Source organism: Cyprinodon variegatus, unplaced genomic scaffold (genome assembly GCF_000732505.1).
Source record: "Cyprinodon variegatus isolate N-32 unplaced genomic scaffold, C_variegatus-1.0 Scaffold21, whole genome shotgun sequence".
In the NCBI taxonomy this organism is placed as follows: Eukaryota; Metazoa; Chordata; class Actinopteri; order Cyprinodontiformes; family Cyprinodontidae; genus Cyprinodon; species Cyprinodon variegatus.
This window is the reverse complement of record NW_015150474.1, coordinates 2350097-2372697: the sequence shown is the minus strand read 5'-3', so window position 1 is coordinate 2372697 and position 22601 is coordinate 2350097. Positions and strand designations below refer to the sequence as shown.

The following is a 22601-nucleotide window of genomic DNA, read 5'->3' as shown; positions in this document are numbered from 1 at the left end:
ATGGTTCAGAGTTTAGAGAGGGAACATATAGTCATGAAATCAATTATGTATTTAAGGTGATGCCAAGGACAGCAGCATGCATCCAGTAGATAATATAAAATCCCTGTTATTTTTTCGAGACAGTGAGAGTCATATATAGATTGGAAGGCCCTTGGGTTAATTACTTCACACAAGGCTATGCAGACATGCAGAAGGAAGTAGAGGGAATAAAACCCACAACTTATAGAATGCTAGACAACTTCTTTCCCATCAGGTCACATTAGATTCAATTCACACTTCAGTCTAGTGCCTGTGTGACCAAAGATGGGCTGAGATGGAAACTAAATATTTATCTAAATGTGTAATAATTTCACAAGGTTTTGAATGTTACATCATCTAAAATAAGAAACAGAAGAACCACTTGAGCACAGAGTTTAAAGGTCATCTTCCTTGATGCATCACAAACGTTAAATTTAATTCAGTTTAACTGGAACAACCAGCTGTTGATAAGAATTTGGAAATTTTACATTTTTAAAGATGTCGCTTATAAACACCATTGGCTGCAAAACGGATCCGTTGCATAATGCTACCGCCCCCATGCTTCACAGTCAGTACAAAATTCTTCAGGTTGAAAGCCACACCCCGACTGCCATGAAGATTTTTCGTTTCACTCTGCCTAAAAATCAAAATTTTGGTGTAGTCTGATGTGCAATGTTCCACCAGAGGACATTCAGTTGGAACTTAAAGGGAAGCTGCAAGTTCCCATTGAGCTCAAAGATGTTGATTTTGGGATCTATCGGTTTGGCGTGATGTCAAACTGACGTCAGTGTGACTAGTTTTTTTTAAGAAGCTTTCAGTTAAGGATTTTTCTTTGTTCCTTAAGAAGTCCTTACAGAAATACTTCACAGGGTGTGGCCATGGCAGGAAACTAAGTTACATAAAGCCAACCAAAAATTCCAACTATTGATACTTACAAAAGGCCTGCAACTTATCAGGGACATTTCTAAAAATGATTAAAGATAACCTCTTAATAACTTTTATTGAAGCCCTGTTAGAATTTGTTATTTCCAGTCAGTTAAGCTTTGCCTAGAACCGCACAGTTTAACTTAACAGGAAATATTTGTTAGCTTACATAAAATTTTATTCTAAAAAATTCTTTATTCTAAATACTTTAAAACTATAAAGTATTGATGTGTATGTATAATATTTTACAGAAACCTTTAAAGAAAAAAAGAAACTCCAGGATGCACAGATGGTCCATGTGATGAAGTCATTTATTCCTCTAAAAATAATCTGTGACCTATATTCTATGCTTGATACATAATCTGAAACACTTTTTGTTTCCTTGGCCGGAAAAACAAGGGCAGCTTAATCATCTTGTTCCGATAACCTGCTTTTTTTGTCTTTAGTAATGATAGAGCTGCACTCACAATAAAGTGACGGCATTTGCGGACACTTTCACAGCTTAAATGAGAAGAGAATGGATGCTCAAGCAGAAACACCAATACTCAATTAGTAATCTGAGACGAGGATGTATGAAATTGTAGACTATAAATATTCCTCTTTGCCCAGAGCCATAAAAGCTCAGCTTCCAGGAAACCTGAGGTCATCTCAGCAAAGGAATGCCGTCTCATCAGCTGATCTCGTCCATTTCCCAAGTGTTTTGACTGGCATGGTGGTAACATAACAAAAGAGTATTCTCAAACAAAAGATTTACATAAGCTACATGTGAGCGCAGCTGCAGCTGCATGTGATGCACGACTGTCCTGTGCAGCGGGGCTTCCTGCGGGACTCTCAGAAGGGGTGCTCAGACACAAATATAATCAGCCTGATGATGGAGCTGCCTCGGAAGTTGATGACGTTGTTGACCGTGACCATCTCCAAGTCTAGCACCACCTTCTTGGGCCCTTTAATCGGTCGCGTCAGGACGAGGGTGGCGCTCACATTACTGGTTTGCTGAAAGAGGAAAATAATGAGTGACAAAGAGAGGAGGAATGTTAGGAATGGTTAACGGGAATCCAAAGTCAGGCAACTTTGGTTTACATATTACAGTACATAACATGGTTTGCACTTTACATTTAATAGGATTTGTAACCTTTACAGTCAAAAAAGCCATTCTTTGACTTTGAGTCCAGCTAATAAAACTTGTTTGAAGCCGCAAACATAACATGACTGTATTTTTTTTTTATATAACTTATATTTAATAAATATCTTCCACAGGAGATTTGCCCTTCTTAAATAACCAATGTGCCATTTAAAAATGTTGGTTTCAAAAGGAAGGGAAAAAATTGTAAAAACAGAATAAATACTGTATATTTAAATGGGTTGCTGAAATCCGCCAAGAATTATCTATCAAATCGAAGACTGCATTTTACCTGCTTATAAAAGATAAAGAAATACATTTCTGTTGTATTTAGAGTCCGTTTATTTTTGGAAATTTAATGCAAATAAATTACATCATTTTAAAGAATTCACTGGCTCTTCATCATTTTGAGTGTCTGCAGAGCCACAAATTGCAAACCCCTGAGGTAGGAGTAATGATATATAAAGGTTTTTAGTAGTGATGTGCAATGAAACAACATGTTAAGCTTTGAGGATCTGCTAGAAAACTAAAATGTTAAAAAAAAAAGCAAAAAGGAAAAAAAAGCCTGAAAAGTCCTGAGAGAAACAATATGAGACTGAGGTGCAGATTTACCTCATTTTAGAACAACAACGCTTTAAGTACAGCCACAGCTATAATGGAAAAGCTAAGTCAAAGATTTCACATCTTAGAATAGTGAATCTTTAGACGGAAATCCAACTGAAGATTTGTAGCAAGTCTTAAAAGTAAAGGAGAATAGGGAGAAGAAAAATCAGTGCTAGATGTCCAAATCTCATGAAGGCATTTCACAGAAACGCCAAAAATGTCAAACATTGGGTGACAGTGACGTCGGATGCAGGAGTTTGCTCTGCAATTGGAGGGTTGTTGGTTTTGGACCCAGCTCCAGTTTTTAATTGTCTTTCCTTGGGAAAAACACTGATGGTCAGAGGGTACCTGGGTAAAGCAGCCTCTCTTCTGTCAGTGAGTCTCAGGTAGCTTTTCTACCTTACTGACTTTAGTCAAGTCTCACTTGAAAAAGTGCTATGAACGGACAGTTTATCATAAAATGTCAATTTGAGGGAGACCAAATACAAAAAACAGCTATTCAGATATTTTATCAACAAAAACATCTTTAAATGCATGAATCTTTTTAATTCTGCTTTAACTTTAGGCACAATTAAGGTTTTTGTCAAACCTAGTTATTGTTATATAAGGAGTATTTTTTCGTTATCAAGTTCTGCAAACTACAAAACAAGGAGAAGGTCCAAGAGAGGGGAAAGCTTAGTGCTTATTCCTCCATCTACTGGTGACAAGCTGCAAGCATCACTTAGGTGCTGGAAGCACAGATTAAAGCACAACTATGGAGAGGTTAAGCTATGATCTTGTTATACCATTTCATTGTTTTATCAGTGTTAAATTTCAAACGTAAATCATATTAAAGATGGATAGACGCAGATAGAAAGAGTTTAGCCAGTGTCTTATTGGTAAAACAGAATGATGTGGGTAAAATTGAGGTAAACAGTTAAGAAGAACAGATTTGTTTTCAGCCACAAAAACCTTTTTTTTTTTTTTTCTGGAAACATTTTTTCTCCAATGACTATGAAACCTAAAATATTCAAGGGTCAATAAAGTGTAGCTCTAACAATCATCCAGCAGTCAGACTACCAAGGATACCCTGAGTGTTGTCTATGAGTGGAATTAAACTAATCATGCTTTTTACGTCTATACGTCTTCTGTTAGTATAAAATGTTTTTGGACTGTTTTATTTAATCCAGGTCTGCTTTCTTCAACCTTTTTCCTTCAGAAAATAGCAGCAGCAGCAACTTCTTTACTTCAAAGTGGCTGAACCAAATTAATGAGGGTGTTTAAATTAAGCCATTTTTAGATCGTATAGAATTTACCACACTTCATGCACAACATATGAAGCACAAACATTAAGATAATTCTTTAATTTGTTAAATAAAATAAAAAAAATAAGGTACTGCAATTTCAGTATCAGCTACTAGATCAGGGTCTCTACAGCCATGAGGGGCTTTTTGGCACTTTTAAAGTGTTAAATGTTTTTGTTTTATCTTTTGCTCTTTGCGTCAATAAAAAAAAGAACACTCTCCCCACTTTGGCCCCCTTGTAACAGCCACTGATATTGTGGCTTTTGTTGCAATTGATCATTTGATACTGTAGAGAACTGCAGGCAGATCTGGCTAACATAAAAGTGCTTTTAATCCCATGGTTAGAGTATCTTGGATACAATCGTGATACCAGTCACAATATCGACTCACATTTGAGCTGTAGATTTTGCTATTACTTCTTCCTCTTGTATGGTTAAGTTTTCTTAAATCAATGGCCAAGTTTAGCTACTTTTTTAAGCAGCAAATTTCCTGCTATTACTGCTTTTTTTTTAGATTTATAGTAATATCCATTACTGTAAAAACATCCACAGTTTTTTACTGATTATTTATTCTTAAGAAACATAGTATTTATATTGCAAAAAGACAGTATGTTATTTCCCTAACTCTGTCACCGATTCTGTTAATTTAAGATCCACGTTGTGTGACCACTTTTGCTAAAACCTTTTGCTGCTGCTCTAACATCACAATTTCCCCATTGTGGAACAATAAATGGATTTTCTATTCTATTATATCTTATATTGTACTTTGTGTACCCTGGCTGCAGCCCAGTGATCACTGGATATAAGGACAAACGATTTTGATTAATCAAGATAAAACCACAGTTCTTTTTGATAGATTAGTTTTAGCATCTTTAAGATCCATTTTGATGCAGAGCACCTTCACTTATACAAGACAAGTAAATTGATAGCAGTATTTTGGATTCACCCTACACCACTAAGCTGTCGTTTGCATTTTCACACCTTTCAGTAGTTAAAACAGCTTTGCCTGCAAATTTCTTCTAACTTTATGTTCACATCGTTTGTATTTTCTTTTCCTTCATAAAGGTATAAAAGAGGATTTTTTTTTTCAGAAATTAGGTGTCCAGATTGGTTTAAAATGACTTAATTGATGGATGGCATTCTTGGAAAGAAAACCCAAAGAAAATTTAAACCCAAAGAAAATTTAAACTCAAAGAAAATTTAAATCCAAAGAAAATTTAAATCAATAAACTCCTCGACTGCCTGCTGTCGAAAGTGGATTGGCTACTTGTTTGTCAATCAAAAATGTTGTGGACGTGCCCCCAGTATGTTCTTTACATAAGCTCCAAGAGTAATTCATACGCTGTTTGGCTAGCAGTCCACCATTACACCGAAGCTCGAAGAAGTACGCTACTTGTTTGCTGCTGAGTTTTTTTTTTTTTTTTTTAACTAGTTGTTCACTCTTTTGTGGAGCATCAATAATCGATAATAATTAAAGCATAAATAATCCTAAAAAAACCTAACAGGAAAAGCATGCTGGTCAAGATTCTCATTCATCCCATTCTTAGTCTTTTCTTTTACTGAATGGAAAAGAAAGCCTTTTTTCTATCTAGTTGAAAAGAGAAGAGAAAATGGGAGAGAACAGAGCAGCTGTTCTGTCAGATCAGCATACCCTGTCAGACCAACATACCCATAGTCAATCCCCGTTTATCCCTTTAGTTTGTATGAAAAACAAACTTTAAATTACCTCAACTGGCGTGTATCCGTTTAGTCATGTACAAAAAAAAACAATTTGATTACTTACCTTTAAGTGTTTTTTGAAGCATATGGCGATCTGACCTTAAATTGTTATTTTGTACATGACTAAAGGGATACACATCTGTCAAGGTAGTTTAAAGTGTATTTTTCATAAAAAACTAAATGGATAAACGGGAGTAGTATAAGCATATGCAAATTTGACATCTTGCTATTGCCTATTGACTGTGGGTATGCTGGTCTGACAGAACACCGGCTAAGTGTGCGTTTAGGAGATTCTTTAGAGAGATGGCGCGCCCTAAAGGAGCAAAAGGGTCTGAAAAGGGATGCTTTGGTTGCAAAACTTCTGCTGGACAGGTAAATTATGTTTAATTCTGTAGTAAGAACTTAATTTTTTTAAATTATGAAACATGTACAGTCAAAATAAAACTTGCAGGGATAACGCTGGCAGACACCTCTACTTATGGAGATTTCCTGTTGACTGGGTGCAACCTGGCACTTTGCTGCCTTTCTAGGTGAAATACAGAACTACTGGTGAAGGTGTTTCCAGCGTAGAGAACTTTTGCGAAGGGGGCACTGATGCATGCGTACAATAAAAAAAATACACAAACAGCCGTTGGACATATCTTCCATCATAGAAACCTCTTTCCTGCCTTTAATGCAGGCCAACTGATTCTGACAGCCTTTTCCTCATCATGATTTATATTAATGGACCCTGAGTGCTTACCCTCATGTAAAACTCTCGTCCAGTGTTGCCCGACTTTATCTGAAAGATGTAGAAGGCACCGGGGTAACGCGTGGTGGCCTGCATCTGGAAGATGTCCGCAGGGACAGTGCGCCCCGACGACAGATCCATGTGTCGGTACAGAATGGTGAACGCCAAGCCTCTGCAGGCAGGGTTCTCAGCTGAACACATGCACTGACTGCAGATGACAGGACAAAAGAGCAGAAAGAGGAAAAAAAATTTAAATAGAACAAAAAGTTCTACAAAAATAAAGCAGTTTAAAACTTTCAAACTGAGTAATGATGGAATAACTCACTCATCACTGACAGTGATGTAAGGAGGCGGACACTGTAAAGGATCCAGGCATGTAAAGCCTCCCTGGAAATTGAAACACACTTGTTCTTGTTCTGTCGTGCAGTTGTTGGTGCCACTCTCACATTCGTTGACGTCTTTGAAAACAAGAACACAACAATAAAAGTCAGTAAAACTTCCACGTGACACGAAATTACAAGAAGCATTAGAGCGATTAGTTCGCGGCAAACTTCACCTTCACAGCTTCTGCTGTCCTCATATAAATAATATCCAGGTGGACAGATGCAGGAGAAAGAGCCTGGGGTGTTCACACATCTGTACTGGCACAGAAACTCAGAAAAACTGCACTCATCCAGGTCTAAAAGAAAAAAAGATATAATTCAAACTAATTTGAAAACTCATCTCACACAGAAGACTTTGGAGGCGGCAGCTTTGAAGCATCCCTAAGGATCTTAGATCTTTTTGTTTTGGTTCAACGTCATCAATCTTTTTTCTCGGTTATATTCAACAATCACCTGATTAGTAGACAGGGTCCATCTGCATAGAATATAAATCCAGCCTTCCTGTGAAGGCCTCAGGCGCTGGGAGTAGTGTATAAATCATGGAAACAGCCTAGAAAGACATTTTTTTTCTTTGTAGTAACCCAAAGCATTGACAGGTTTGGCTCCAGGGTTTCATTCCTGACATTTAATCCTCTCTTGTCTAGAAAACATCACAACAGGACTTTTCTGTTGTGAGGAAAAGTGCTGACTTCTAGCACACAGCAGTCTAGCTGCAAACCTCTTTCCTTCTGGGCAAACTCAATTTAAGCCTTGTCCTGCTACATAAAGGGCAAAAGTGACAACATTACTCTCATTACATATAACAAAACAGAATAATATTGCCTCTGGGGTTAGAAAATTGTTTTATTTTTTTACATTGTAATCAATACAATCTGGCCTTGGTGGATAAGTGGAAGGAAGAAAACATGCTTTGTCAGTTTTGCAAATAGACATTTCTAAGTCTCCTTACCTAGCAGCATTACGCTTGTGGTGGATAGGCATAGTTTTGATCACGTGGTGTCAGCAGTGATTTGTAAGATCACCTGTTTTGCTCACCTGGTGAGTTTAAGTGAGTGAGTGAGATGGGGGATGTCTACTTTTTGCTGACCACTTTAAGCTTTGGATGTTTTTTTGTTCTCTTGTGTGCTTGATCACGGCTCAAAGCTGTGGATTTGTTTTTTTTTTCTTGTATGCTGCATTGAATGTTTTGAAGATCAATAAAACAAAAGGGTCTGAACTGCATCTTGGACTGAACTTTTGGGCGCGTCAACAAGGATTCCCCTAATCAGCCACTCGGCGACTAAGTTGTTTTGAGTGTCGCCAATTAAGGTTGTTATTCACTCAGCAAGACGTGTTTTTTTATTTTTTATTTGTTATGACAGCTACTAGAAGAAAAGCACCATCATTTTATTTTTGGGCAAAACCTTTTTCTAGCAGAATCTCTGACAACAGTTGTGCAATTGGTCCAAAATTCCTTCCTTAAAGGGATCTGTTATGTAACGGATAGGGAGAGGATCAGCTGGAAGTTTGGGGACATTTGTAGAATAATTCCTCCTCTGCCATTCTGTGTCTGTTGCGCTTTTTACAGCTGTGATGTAAGCTTCAGGGAATGTGAAAATAAATTAGCTTCAAGCAAAGTAAATAACCTAAAGAAAAACAAACTTTCTTCTTGTTCTTGCCACCTCAAGAACAAGAATAAATGTTCAATTCTTATGGAGTATGCAACAAGCTTTAATGCCCGATGCTTTGTATAATGGAAAAACTAACGTGCTTTACCCAAAAAAAAGACAAGAAACTAGAGCAGAGATCAGGCTTCTCAAAGACACCAATGCTTAACATAAAGATGGAGCTAAGGTTTAAAACATAAAAACACACAAATTACATGAGCTGTCCCTATTTCGATGCTAAAAATCAGATTGAAATAGTGTTCGTTTTATTGTAAAAAATAAAAATAAAAATAAAAAATCAGACTAACTGGGAAATATAATATAACATAAACTGAGCACAATTGAAATGTTTCACTCTCTAAGTAGTAAATATCTTTACCAATACAGGTTGTGCCGTCAGATGCGAGCTCGAATCCTTCATCACAGTTGCACATAAAAGAGCCGTAGGTGTTGAAACAGCCGTGGGAGCAAGGCTCTTCTTCACATTCGTCCACATCTAAAGAACAAAGGGGAAAGAAAGAATATTAAAGCACTGAAATAATCATACGACCGAGTTCCACAATCTGAGCCAAGAGAGATACCACTGATGAAACAAAGCTCTGCAAGTCAACCCTGGTTTACTGACCCTGAATACGGAATAATTAAAAAGCTAACAATAAGATCATAAATAAAGCAGCTCTAGTACTAAACAACTTATCAGATGTTTGTTATCACTTGTCTAATAATCTCCTAAACCTGTATTGCACTAAATGGTCTATGAATAGCAATACTGACCCAATTCATCCTGGGGAAATGAATGTTTAAATAAATAAGCCGTAGTTATTTTGTGGTTTTAAAAATGCATTAAAAAAAATATACAGTTATGAACTTCAATAAAAATTGAGGGAAAAGAAGGGGGGAAAAAAGGAAAAGATGTATTATAATAGTATTATTAAAAAAAGTGGGATTAGTAGTTTGGTTATGATCATCACAGATTTATCTCACTCCTTCTCTTACTTTACAGTTACACAGTGCCCATACCATCCATAATAACCACTGAAAATGCGCATTGAATATGGGCGTCCATCTTTACAACTTGAAAAAATATATGATCAATGTTGAAAGTGGGAATGAATCTCACTTCTACATATTGCCCAATTCTTTAGTGTTGTTAAGAAACACATTTATTGTTATTTGTGTGAGAAAGAAAGGTTTGCTTCTACTTGGACATCCTGTTTGACTGATAGGCGGTGATTTTTTTGGTCTTTTCTCTAATGAGAAAAATTCTTAGAATAAGTTATTGGGTGACAGGCCTAAGCGAAATGTGATTTAAAACTGAAAGATTTTATCAAATAGATTCAGAGAATTCTGCAAGTTTTTGTTTCCAATCTTTTAACATATCTATCTTGACTTCAGAGACACATTTTTGCCTTTTAATGTGAGTTTAAAGATACAAATACAACATGTGTTTAAAATGCTTGGATTCTGTGTTCTGATTGAAGTATACTTCAGGATCATCCAAAAGAAAGAAATAAAAAAAAATAATACAAGCTTTACAAGTTTGTAAATCAACTTCTTTGCTCTGACTGTCTAAATTCACCTACCCTGACAGGTCCGACCGTCCGAGTTCAGGAGGAAGCCGGGATTGCATGAACAGGAGTAAGAGCCGGGGACGTTGGCGCACAGTTGTTGGCAGTAACCGTAACGGCATTCATCAATATCTGTTTCCAAGGAGAGAGGAAATCTGGTTACAGAAAATTAAACATCTTCAGCTTAAATATGCAGCTGCTTTGATTCACATGACAGGCAGATGGCGCTGCTCCCCTACAAGAACACTGACGCCAATAATACTTTCTGGGTAAGAAGTTTATTCAGATGTGATTAAAATAAATAGAGAATCATGAAAACTAACTGGGTGCATACTGAATGGATATGCATGCATGTTGCCCATAACATCTGGGCATCCATGTTATCTGACAACACTGATGTTTTTGCTGAATGTTCAAATACTTGGTTTTAGTCCTTAAAGCACATCAAGAGGTGAATATTTGACCTAAACTCCAACAACTGTAGTTTGAGCAAGGTTTTCTTTTTTTTTTCAAATAAATCAGCAAAAGCAGTTCTCTCACCCTGACACTGTCCAGCTAGGAGCCAGTAGCCTTCTGTGCAGGAGCAGGTGTAACCACCGGCTGTGTTGATGCAGACCTGCGTGGGGTTGCAGTGATGGGAATTCGTCTCACATTCGTCTATGTCTGAAATAGAAAATAGGTGGAATAAAATTACTGTTGGAAATATTTTTAAACGACGTGGAAGAAACACTAAAGAAGTTTGAAAATTACTTTATGAAGAATTAAAGCTCAACATTTCAGAGCAAAGGCAAATATTCCCACACATATTTATGTTTTAAACTCATCAAATGCCAAAATATTCACATCCATTGAACATTTTAAATATTCAATGGGTGTGAATACTTTCTTGACATTGCACCAACATAAAAGGCCATATATGCAGAGGGGATGACTAATAGTGGTGATCTGTGGATTAGTGCAGCCTCTCCAGAGTTACCATGGTCTGGATGCTCCCCTTAAACAAATGCTCTCCTTGCCCTACCTGCTTTCAGATGGATGGCCATCTTTTTGTGAGTTTGCATTTGTGATTTTTATATCATCAAGATCTTCGTAGCTTGGGATATTGTTTAATAACCTCCTTGTGTTCAACATTTCACAATTTTAAACCTGACAAATATTCAGATTTCTTCTGCAAACCTCTAAAATAGGCTACAGTGGAGCTGGGGGTGATACAACAGACAGCTGGCTAAGAAACGCGCAGCATTCTGGAGGATGAGGGAAAGGAAAGCATTTAGCCTCTTGAACATTTAATAGTTGCGTTTAATTAGGGTTACAGCTAAGCCATTAATAAAATCACCTCAGAGATGATCTGTTCAGAATATGAGCATCATTTAAACACCCTATCCTTCCCGAGTAAAGCTGCTGACTTTATCCATCCCTTCATGACCACAGAGTCCATGTCGCCTTATGTATTCTCCCAACAGAATAAAGCTCCAAGTCACAGGGTCATATCTACTGATTTCTGGACACAGTACTGTTAATGTACTCCAGTAAATCTCCATCCAATAAAGCAACATAAGTATGTGGTAGAACAGGAGATTAACATAACAGACATCCAGCCAACAAATCCACAGCGTTGTTGTTATGATTACAGATCAATAAGGTCAGTGATCTAACAGCTTGCTGACTCTATGGCATGACCAATAAGGTCAGCTGTACAGGCCAAAGAGGGTCCAACCCAGCAAGATTCATAAAATCATCATAAGCTTTCTCAATTCAAATGAATCATTTGAATTGAGAAAGCTTCCTGGAGAGGTGGCGAAACATTTTCAAATCTTGGAAACCAAGTCCAGTTTTTTTTTTTTTTTTTTACGGAAAAACTAAATCAGTAATTAAGTAATCCTTAACTGGATTATAGAGACTCTAAATCATGACTTTAGCTGACAGAGCAACCCACTGAGAGCAGTAATTATAACAAAATTGTAAAATAAAAAAATAAAAAAACTAAACATTTTGCATAAAACATTACTTAAGATAAAAAAAATAAATAAATAAAAAATCTGTCAATACACTCTATCCAGAACTCTCCAAGTGGAAAAGTTTTGGTTTAACCTGGTTTTGTTTAATAAAAAACCTTCTTTAAGGAAGCTTTGGCTATCCAATTATTAATCGATTAATTGAAAATATAATCAACGGATTAATCGATTTGAAAATATTCGTTAGTGCAGCCCTACTTCTCTGTATTTGCTTTTTCTCCACTCCACAGTTATGCACTAACAAGTCAATCTCCTGAAATACCAAAATAATACATTGAATTTTTGGTCAATATACATATACATTTCACTGTATTCCAAACATGCATCAGTTACCTACCAATATTTTAAAAACAACCTTGCTATAATATAAATCAATATTTTGATAGAGAACCGCGTTATCAGTAGCTGTAGAGGTTCTACATGAGCAGGATATCTAACCCATGAACGTCATCCCAGATGATTATTGTGGTGTATGTCATTCATGTGAGCAGCTCAGGTGAGATTTATTTATTTATTTTTACTTTAAGGGGCTTTCTCTGGGGAAAGGGCCCTTTTTTGTTCTTTTGAAAGCTGTTCAGTAATTTGCCACGTCTGCTTTCCTCCCTTTCAAATTCTGCTGTCACAGTATAAGACTTAAACCTAAACACCCACAAGCCCTGCCTTTCCCATGCCATCATGGAGATTGTATCAGCAATCTCCCTTTAAAAAAAATCTACCAGCTTTCAACACCTTGTGTTGAGAAAACGCTTTCTCAAACACTTAATATTTGAATGAGGAATTTTCTTACAATGCTTTCTGCTCAAGTTAAGATAAGCAATCTTAATCCCCCGACGCCCCTGGAGCGGCTCACACAATGAATTATAACAGGCACATTTCCTTATGAGGATATGGATCATTTCTAAAAGATTCAGCCTCCGTTTGAGGTTCTCAGACTGTGAAGTCACCTATCTATAGGAAGCCAGCATTGAAAATGGGTGGGTGCCTTTCTTGTTGTGTTTGGACAGGCTGTTTTTATAGGCGATAAGTGGGGCGATTGCCCTTTCTGCCTGCTTGGGTCACTGACACCATCCGCAGAGGAGGGAGGGAGGTGATGGAGGACGAGAGCGTTGGGCTAAGAGCTACTGGCCTGCAGCACCTGCGAGCAGTTAGACTGAAGCCTTCATGTGCATAGCATGTGTAGTCATCATCCACACAGCACCTGCAAGAGCGTTTCAGATCACCTCCTTATATAGACCCTGTTTTCATGGGCTGTTCACAAGCTCTGGGCTAGCTGCTGACAACTGGAGCAAGCTGCAGACGAGTCATGCCAAAAAGGATTAGCTTGAAAGGCCTGAAGATCAGTCACATATAGAAAAGAAGAAAATGCCCTCAGGGTGAAAATATTTCAGTTTGTGTTAAAAGAGAGTGAATATTAATCCTCTGTGTCTGTAAGACTACACAAAGGAAGCTTCTCCTTCTGCCAGGAGATACTAATTAATACTAAAACTACTTTGAAAGTATTCACAGTTAAATGGACAGAGAAATATTGTGTCTCCTATTTTTTTAGTTAGTCACTTGTCTTATTCTTTCTCAAAATAAAAAAAGAAAATAGTCTTCAAAAGAGTGAATGCTAATTACTACTGTGCATAAAACCCCAAAGTCAGGTCTGCTGAGAAAATATGATAGAAGATTAAATAAAGACACAAAGCTCTGACTTTCAACCTTGGATTAAATATGTCTCCATCTTTGACAGTGATTTAAGCCACATAATCTGATTTCTGCAGCTGTGGCTCAGGGAGGAAAAGCTTTATGTGCACTTCTGTAAATTACCCCAAAGGCACACAGAGGTATAAAGAGGAATAAGCAGGAAATTACTTGTAGTATTGTAAGGACATGTGCAAACTAACTTTACAACTATAATGAGTGCAAATACAATACATGCTATTGGGTATCAAAAAAAATTTCAGCCATCGTTTTCAAACTTTCATTCTGCAGCAAACGGCATTAATGTTTTGCGGAGAAACGAACAAACATTGCTATAATATATATATAAAGAAAAAACAATGTTTAGAAAGTTATCTGTACTTTTATCAAATATTTCAGAAAAGATGTTGATAAAAACAAAGCACCCAAAAAAAAAAACTAAAGTAAATGATTAGTGAAAGGGCTAGGCTTTCTGTGTGTCAGTACCATACGGATGTCCATTTTTATTTTTTTTATATTTTGTTTGGAGTATATTTAAAGTTCAAAAAGACTGAAACATTAATTTATCCCTGCTGCCACTGCTCTTTGGAATAAGTGATACACATTTTCAGTGTTATTATTCATTTATTGAGTGATTGTTGTTTCCAAATTTCCCCACAGTGATGATAAAGACTTCTTAAATCCTCAAATCTTTGAGAGGCTGAAATTCTTGTTTTCTTATTCAACATAAACCTCAGTTAGAGAATAGCTAAAGCCGCTCATGTAGTGTCCATCAACAAATAGGACCCAATAGATTAAGGAGGCCTTCAAAGTTCATGTACACAGAGAACCCAAACTTTGGTAAATATTGTGTTTTTATAAAGAGGTCAAGTATTGATCTTCTATTTCAGACAAACTACTACAAGCCCAACAGGAGACAATGTTTTGCAAATGTATACCTACTGCATTAAATTAATCACATTTTTGGTCACAAACATAACCTTCAAGGCATTATAGTGCAGAAAATAGCTGCATCAGGAAAAACCAACACAGCAGATATAAATTTTAAAGTTAAAGGTTTTCATTTAAAAAATAGCCTTCGTGCTGTTTAGCCATTTCTCCAAAAATGATCTGGCTATCCATGTAAAACGACAGATTAGGTTAGGAGAGGGTTAATCCACAACAGGGATTCACAGCTCAGGTGGGAGAATCTGTAGATGCAATGTTTAGCTGTGAACCTAACAAACATTGAAGGAATCCATTACTGCCATGAGCCACGTAGGGAACACAGTAAACACATCTAAGAGTTCATCTATAGATTTTATAGTTTTATTTGTTTTATGTTTGAATCTGTATTTTTGTCTTTTATTTTCACTCTGCTCAACACTTCAATTCAGTTTATTTATATGGGGCCAATTCACAACACATATCTCAAGGCAGTTCAACAGATCATACAGTCAAATTGATTCAAAGTTTTCTATCTAGCTGATTGCATCAACTCATTCGGATGCAGTCCCTTACACTAAGCATGCATGTAGCGACAGTGGAGAGGAAAAACTCCCTTTAAACAGGAAGAAACCTCCAGAAGAACCAGGCTCAGTGTGAGCGGCATCTGCTTAGGCCGACTGGGGTTCAAGGAGAGAGAAGCAGAGATACAAAAAGCAACTGTAAAAGTCCTGTCCAGGAAACACACAGCCAGGCAGACGAGCACTGAGCCAACTCCCATGTCAGAGGATGAAGAGAGAACATTTAGCCAGTCACTGTCAAAGAAACAGGACTACACTGGAAAAACAGGCTGTTCTCCAACATCTATAAACAAAGGTGTTGATGGCACTTCAGTCTTGTTTTTAAGAGCTCTACAAATAAAGTTGGATTGGATTTTCTAGATGAAACTTCCTCGTAGGGTGAAAATTATTTAAAATCCACACACCACCCAAAAGAAACACTATTCATAAGGGGATACATGTGGGTGGGTGTATCATGTTGTGGCAAAAATTATGGCAGTTTGCATTAGAACAAAAAATGGGATGCACATGCACACAGGACTTACTGCTATTATCCTATTGTCATCTTGTGCTTTTTGTCCTTTTAAGTGTTCTTTTGCATAATATGATTTTTGATCTAACTACTAATTATCAAAAGTAGCTTTTTCTTTTTTTGTACTTAAACATGGCCATTAGAGCTGATTCTAAACCTGACCTAGAGATGGATTTAGATTAAAATGTTTTTAAAGAAATGCCTGATCAAAATCTACAACTTAATTCAATTGAAAATTCTGTAGACAGATGTTGATATTTACAAATGCTCTCTATCAAGTTTGACTGAGCATGAATCATGCAGCAAAGTAAATTATTTAATTAGCAAACTTACAGTTGCAACTTATACTTGCAATTAAATCCAGTCAGAAGTACCCCTTCCCTTCATTTCACAATTATACTCTCTTTATGTGTATAAACATCAAAACCAAATCCTAAAGACATGAATAGAGTTAGGAATAAATATTAAGACAGGAGAGGAGAGGAAACAAAGGAAAGAAAAGAAAAAAATCAAAGGAACAAAAGATGAATTGTTCCATAGTGGGGAGATTTGGCCAGGGGGATCCAAGCAGCATAAAGGCACACTCAGATTAAATGAAATGTGCAACAATTTGATTGATGTTAGTGACATTCTGGCTGTAACGCAATAAAAATGTGTGGGGGAAAATATATATATGAACAGTTGCACTGTAATAATATGACCGTTTAGTTAGAAAAAATACAGAATACAGATGAGAGAAGACCATATCCTTAATAGGTTCCATTATTCTCCTGGAGGGCAGAACCATTAGTGAAACTCCTAGAAGACTGGGGCTTCTAAGCTAAAGACAAAGCTGTGTTTTTGCATAAGGTTCAGACAGGAAATCACAAAGTGTGTGTAATTTCTGCCCCACAGCATCATCAATCAGCAGCTGATGACATCAGCACACACATGCAAACCTTCAGGAGTGTGTTAACCTCCTAATGAGTGTCCCCCACAGAGTCGTGCTTGTTCCCCGCCTCTGTTCTGGGTGCAGATTTGGTGGAACATGACCTCACTTCTGGCCCTCTGGTAGAGTGGTTTACCCAAACAAGGTTGTGAGCCGATTCCCTGGCAAGCCGTCTCAAAGTCAAAGACAAACAGTCCATATTTGTGCATGAGCTCAGCTCGAACGCTCTCTTTTAGAAGAAAAAAAAAAGTGCAGTCTATGTATATATTTCCAGCTCATTGCAGGGTTGTGGTCGATTTATTCTAAATGACAGAAAAAAACAGTCCCAGTGCTCTCTAAGAAGACTACTTTCAACAGCTTGCTTTGACTTGTATACTGCAGAGTAAAATTAAACCATACAAGGTCTAAAAAGTTTGTTTTTATTTGATTAGCAGTGATTAAATATGTCGCAATGTTTCTATTCTTGCTAACAGCTCTTTCTATCTTTATTCTTTCATAATCTCATTTTAAAAGGTATGTAAGCAGTTTCTGAAGACTTAAATACATTTCCTGATTTCTTCAGTTCATCTTAGCCTGTTGCAGGATTTGGCGTCTTACTATGATGTCATCTTTGCAGGAAGCAGTGATGTAAAATTGAAATCACTGCTTTATCTTCAGCGACAGCAGTTCCTATAGCACACATGAAAAGTGCAGAGAGACTTCTCCAAGTTTAGAAGTTCTACTTATTCATGACTGTTTTTATGATTGTCTTATATTCTAATCTAGATACTTTCAGGAGTGAATTTAAAAAGTGCTTTTTGTGTCATTTTGACCTCCTGTTAAATGCCTTGCCCAGGGGAACTTTCTCAAAAGGGAAGCTGGATTGAATCAACAGGTTTTGAATCAGTAGATGATAGATACACACCAAATTTTCCAGTTTTACTGTATTTCTTAGCTCTGTGGCTTTAGAAAGAACTACAGAGAGTTTCAAGAAATCAGTCAGCTTGTAATCTAGTTTATAATACCAGAGAAAGCTCCTACTTTCTCAGAGGATTTTTAAATAGTTATTTTATATCTAAGCACTTTAATTTTCTTCTTCTAGAAGGCAGACACATTTTAGTTGAATGAGTGTTTAAGAAGCTTTTAGAAGCTAGAACAGGCTAACAGACAACAGATTGGCTGCTTGGTTTTCTTTTTATTCCAGTATAAATGGAATAATAATAAAAACCCCATCAAAAACACCCAGTGTCATCATGTACTGTAAGTAATGGCCTCCTTCTGGACGTCCACCAGGCTCAGGATTTGTAACATGGGAGGAACTTTGGATTCCAAACTAAACCCTGGACAGATTTAAAATGCATCTCATAATCTTTCTTCTTCCAGCTGAGGATCGTTATAAAGCAGACGATTGTGCAATGAAGATGTTTTTTTCCTCTTTAGGTCACCTTAATGATTTCATTAACATGCCTAAGCAAAGTATTAGATAACAATTTTAACTAAACACTTCTACATTAGTGACTTGTTCAAATAAGCAAAAGATCAATTAGCCATTTCAGTCAGTGATGAGCAGTTCATTCCTTTCATTAAAATTATTTTTTCAATGATTTATTTAGTTCATCTAACTACATGCTCTGCTCCTCAACATTTAAAATAGCCAAACATCAAGGCTTTAGTGAACTTAAGTATTCTAATCCAACTTTTCAGGTTATCTAACGGCCTTATTTTGAAGTTTTGGCAACAAGACATGAGTCAGCTCAGATGGAATAAGGAATAAAACTTCTTTGAACATTAAATGTGGATACTAAAAAAAAATTTTTTTTTAAATAAAGGAAAATTTCCACTAATCCTTTCTGTCTTTATTTTTTATCCTCAGACATTAAAAAACAGGGTATAACAAAACATTTTTATAAATTTTCCTTTCCTATTTTCCTTTTTTCCTTCCCTTTATAAGAATCGTAGTTTTGTAATGTTTTATATGAATATGAGAAGCTTATGTTCAGGATACACATTAAAAACTAGTTCTTGAATATAAAGCAGTGAGAGTTCAAGCATCCCTGTATATGAAGTATCTAATCTTCAAACTAAGTTTTCAGTTTCTCGTTATGTCTGCAGGAAGATATTTTCTTTTCCTCCACACACAATGGATCGCTGAGGGAGTCAAAGCCTTCAAGGCTGAATAATTGCACAGCCTTCCTATTCTGTTCTGCTTTTTTAATGAATGCAGCTAAAGACATTTATTTAATTTGACATTTGCTTAAGATTTTAACCCTGACTTAGTATTTTTTTTGCAAGGTTTGTATTTTTTCCTTTAATGACTTATACATTATAGACACTAGGTTAGCGAACGTGCAGTTTGCAAATCTACAGCAACTGGGGTAAAATATTCTAAATTATGAACACCAACGTTTATACAAAGATTATTTACTTTCCTGATTTATTAATATAGCAGAGAGGACAATAAGTCATAAATCAAACTACAAAAACTTAAAAGGCAAGGCAACAAGAACTCACAATAGAATTTTATCACAAGCCGACAGGAGACGCACAATTTAAAGAGCAAATGACATTTTAAGAGCATGATTAAAGGTTTGCATTAAGGATTTTTAATATTTATTTTGTTTTTGTAGAATTACATGAGTAAAAAACATATAGATATTTGTGAAGGACTATTAAGAACCTCTTAAACGTCTGTAAAACTTGTATTCAGGACGTGACATCACATAAGGTACTCAGATCTGGCTGACACACCTGAATGAATGGAAAGTTGTTCTTTAACACCACAGCTGAGACTGGACTTTTTTAACACAAATGTGAAAATGTTTTCAAGAGAGAGTCACTTTGCACATGTGTGCATTCATACCTGGTAACCAAAAGGGAGAGGTCAATTAAAGAATGTAAAGCACGACTAAACTCCTTGAAGAAGGAAAGGGAATATGTAGTAAAAAAAACAAAAAAACATGAAGAGGAGTAATGAGGCAAAAATCAAAAATGAAATAAAAAGCAAATGATTGGAAACATAAGTCACTGTTTGGGAGAAAACTAAAAGAAATCAGCAGAAGTTTGAAGTTCAAAACCAAACAAGTGCAGCTAAAGAGCAAAAAAAGATTTAATGAAAGCATTAATAGGAATTTGGATTTATTGCTATAACAATAAATGTATTAAATTCCTACTAATGACGTTGGAAAACCCACCAAAAAGTCCAAAGCACCAATTAAATCTGAAAAAATTCAACTACATGATGCAATTTTTATTATTGTTGTTTATGATAGCTGTGACATGCAGTCACAGACATAAAGTTACCTAAAAAGACAAAGAAATTGTAAATATTTAATATATTTTATAAAATATATACAACTTTGTACATCAGATTGGATTTTGTGACTTTTATTAGTATCATAACCACACAAAATCTCAACACTGCATCAGCTCAACTATTGCTAACTATTTTCCCACCATTTTCTGAGTTTTTCAGCTAAAATATACCTCATGTTTGGCCATTCAAAACTGTTAGAGGCAGAGTATACTACTGGCAATCAGATGGTCAATGAATGAAACTTGATATCCTGTCAAATGTTGCATCCTTGCAGTCCTTTGTGATTGAAAAGGTGAAAACTAACATTTTAGATGCGTCACTCCTTCCATCAGTCCAAAACAGCCAAGGTTTCAAGATGATTATGCATCTGTTCACTGAGCAAAGCATTATTTATATTTTTAGGAAATAAAATCCACTTACTGCACCAGAAACGGTTCAATAAGTGGATTGTTGTTGTTGAAGTTATGGCAGAAATTAAAAGTTGGCATCTTTATGAGATTGTTGGAATTTGCCCGATAAGGAACGTTATTTATAATATTCCTATAATATAAGATAATATTCCACTTGACCTGAGATCTGCAGGAGGGGTGGTTCACAAAAAAACTGTCAAAAAAGCTCATCTACTGTAAAACATTTGCTGTCGTCTCTCAGAGGTTGTACCAGAAAGTCAATCATCTTACTTAAAAAAAATGTTTTCCTTCTTTTATAAATCCTTGGACATTTAATTGACCTGCCTGCTCAGTACTTTTTACCTACTAAACTTAGATAAAAGCTGTTGTCTGTTACTCACCGTTACAGGTGCCATCTGTGGCAGGAGCATACCCCAAGGTGCACAACACACGGTTTGTCAATATGGGGTAACTTGGCTCCACAGGTCTCGCAGGCGCCGGAACAAAGGTGTCTGGGCTCCTATCAGGGAGGCTAGGTCGACCCTGCTCAGGTGGGACGGGTCCCGCAGGTCTAAAAGGCCGTTCGTAAAATTCCCTTGAGAGGCACTGATAACCTCCGATCTGGTTAACGCAGAGCATCTCTCCTTGGCAAGGTTGTGACCAGCTGCATTCGTTGACATCTGGAAAGCAGAGAGGAGGTGATGTTGAGGACATTCATGTAGCCAGAACGTCTGTAAGACGGTGGCCCATAGAGTTTAGCAGAAATATTGGCTACCTTTGAATTCTTTATGTTAAACTCAGATGTTTTTTAATCAGGCATAAAAAACATATATTTTATCACTCTGTATAATGTATAAATTATCACTCTAAGAAATCCTGTTCAAAGAGATTTAACTCTGTAGGAGCTACAGGCAGAACATCAACAGATGTGTTAAGTGAATAACATTGTTAAAAGAATTTATGAGACAGAGAGAATATAAAAAAAAAGAAAATCCCTGCAAACATTGGATTTCAATCACCTGACAAACCAAACTTCTTTTTCCCCCAGAAGTGTTTTTAGCTCAGAGATATTTCTCATTTACTGAGAAGCACACACGTCCTAACGTTCTATTACAGCTGTGAAGTGGAGCAGCCTCTTGACCAGAGGTGGGTAGAGCACCCAAAAACTGTACTTAAGACCAGCATATTTCACTTTTTTTTTTTTTTACTCAAGTAAAAGTACAAAGTAGACAAAAAGTAGTCAAGTATTCAAAATCCAACTCAAGGAACAAAGCATTAGGTAATCGACATCTTATTTCATGTTTAGAAATAATGCTGACTTTATGTAAAATTTCTGGCATTTTAAAATCTAAATTTCACTTCAAAAATAAATTACTTGATTACAAAGATATATTTTTCAACAGAAAATGTATAATAATCAATTCTTACTGTGATTAATGTGTATATATTGGAGCGAGGTTTACTCCATATTCAGCTGATTTCTATTAAAGCTAAAAAAAAAAAAAAGTAGCCAGAAAGTTTTACCCAAGTGGGAATAGTGATACTTCACAAGAACATTACTCAAGTAAAACGAGTACGGTACAGTAAAACTACTCCAAAAATGAACTTTCTTTACTTAAAAATGTTACTTAAGTTAATGTAACTGAGTGAATCTTTCCAGCTGCTACTCTTCTATGGTCATGAGCCAGACATCTGTGGTGTGGTACAGCAGCTGTCATCAATAGACTGGCAGAAAACAGTTGACAAGATAAGTGGTAAAAATTTTCCTTCCACCGGTGAAATCTAAATCAGCCCCCAGAGGAGCAGGGCTGCAGGGATCATATCCGACCCCATCCACCCATCCTACAGACTGCTTGACCAACTTCCTTCTGGAAGAAGACTGTGCAGAATCCAAGCCAAGATGTCTTGGCTCAATTTGGTTTATTTCCTGACTCTGATCCAACTTGTTCTTTGATGTTAGTTATAGTAAAGCATTTTTTAAACAACATTTACCACTAATGTACAGTGATGCACTGTGTTGGCAGCACCATGCTCTGGGGACCAGTTTGTTCAGCATAGAAATGAAAACAGATAACAACTGATTGGAGGAGAATAAGTGTGCAGGGGGAGCTCCTAAAGACCTGTTATGACTCTTTTGTGGCATCTGCCATCTTCTATGGAGCTGTCTGTTAGTGCAGTGGCTTATCTGTAACTGAGAGAAAGCGGCTGGATAAGCTGATCAGAAAGGCCAGCTCTATGATTGGATGCCCTCTGGACTCTGTGCAGGAGGTGCGAAACAAAAAGAT

The 22601-nt window shown here is 36.6% G+C and overlaps 1 protein-coding gene across 1 annotated transcript in view; it reads right to left on the bottom strand.

Annotated features, from left to right (window-relative positions):
* Nucleotides 1–1215: 1215 nt before the first annotated feature.
* Nucleotides 1216–22601, bottom strand: part of fbln5 (fibulin 5) — a 22948-nt gene continuing 1562 nt past the window's right edge. Inside the window, exons 4-11 of the mRNA XM_015390946.1 lie at nucleotides 20718–20996; nucleotides 10534–10656; nucleotides 10009–10125; nucleotides 8805–8921; nucleotides 6953–7075; nucleotides 6722–6854; nucleotides 6409–6604; nucleotides 1216–1935 (exon numbers count right to left, since the gene is read on the bottom strand). Coding sequence (XP_015246432.1) covers nucleotides 1774–1935; nucleotides 6409–6604; nucleotides 6722–6854; nucleotides 6953–7075; nucleotides 8805–8921; nucleotides 10009–10125; nucleotides 10534–10656; nucleotides 20718–20996 — 1250 coding nt within the window. The 3' untranslated portion in view covers nucleotides 1216–1773. The remainder of the gene's footprint in view (nucleotides 1936–6408; nucleotides 6605–6721; nucleotides 6855–6952; nucleotides 7076–8804; nucleotides 8922–10008; nucleotides 10126–10533; nucleotides 10657–20717; nucleotides 20997–22601) is intronic.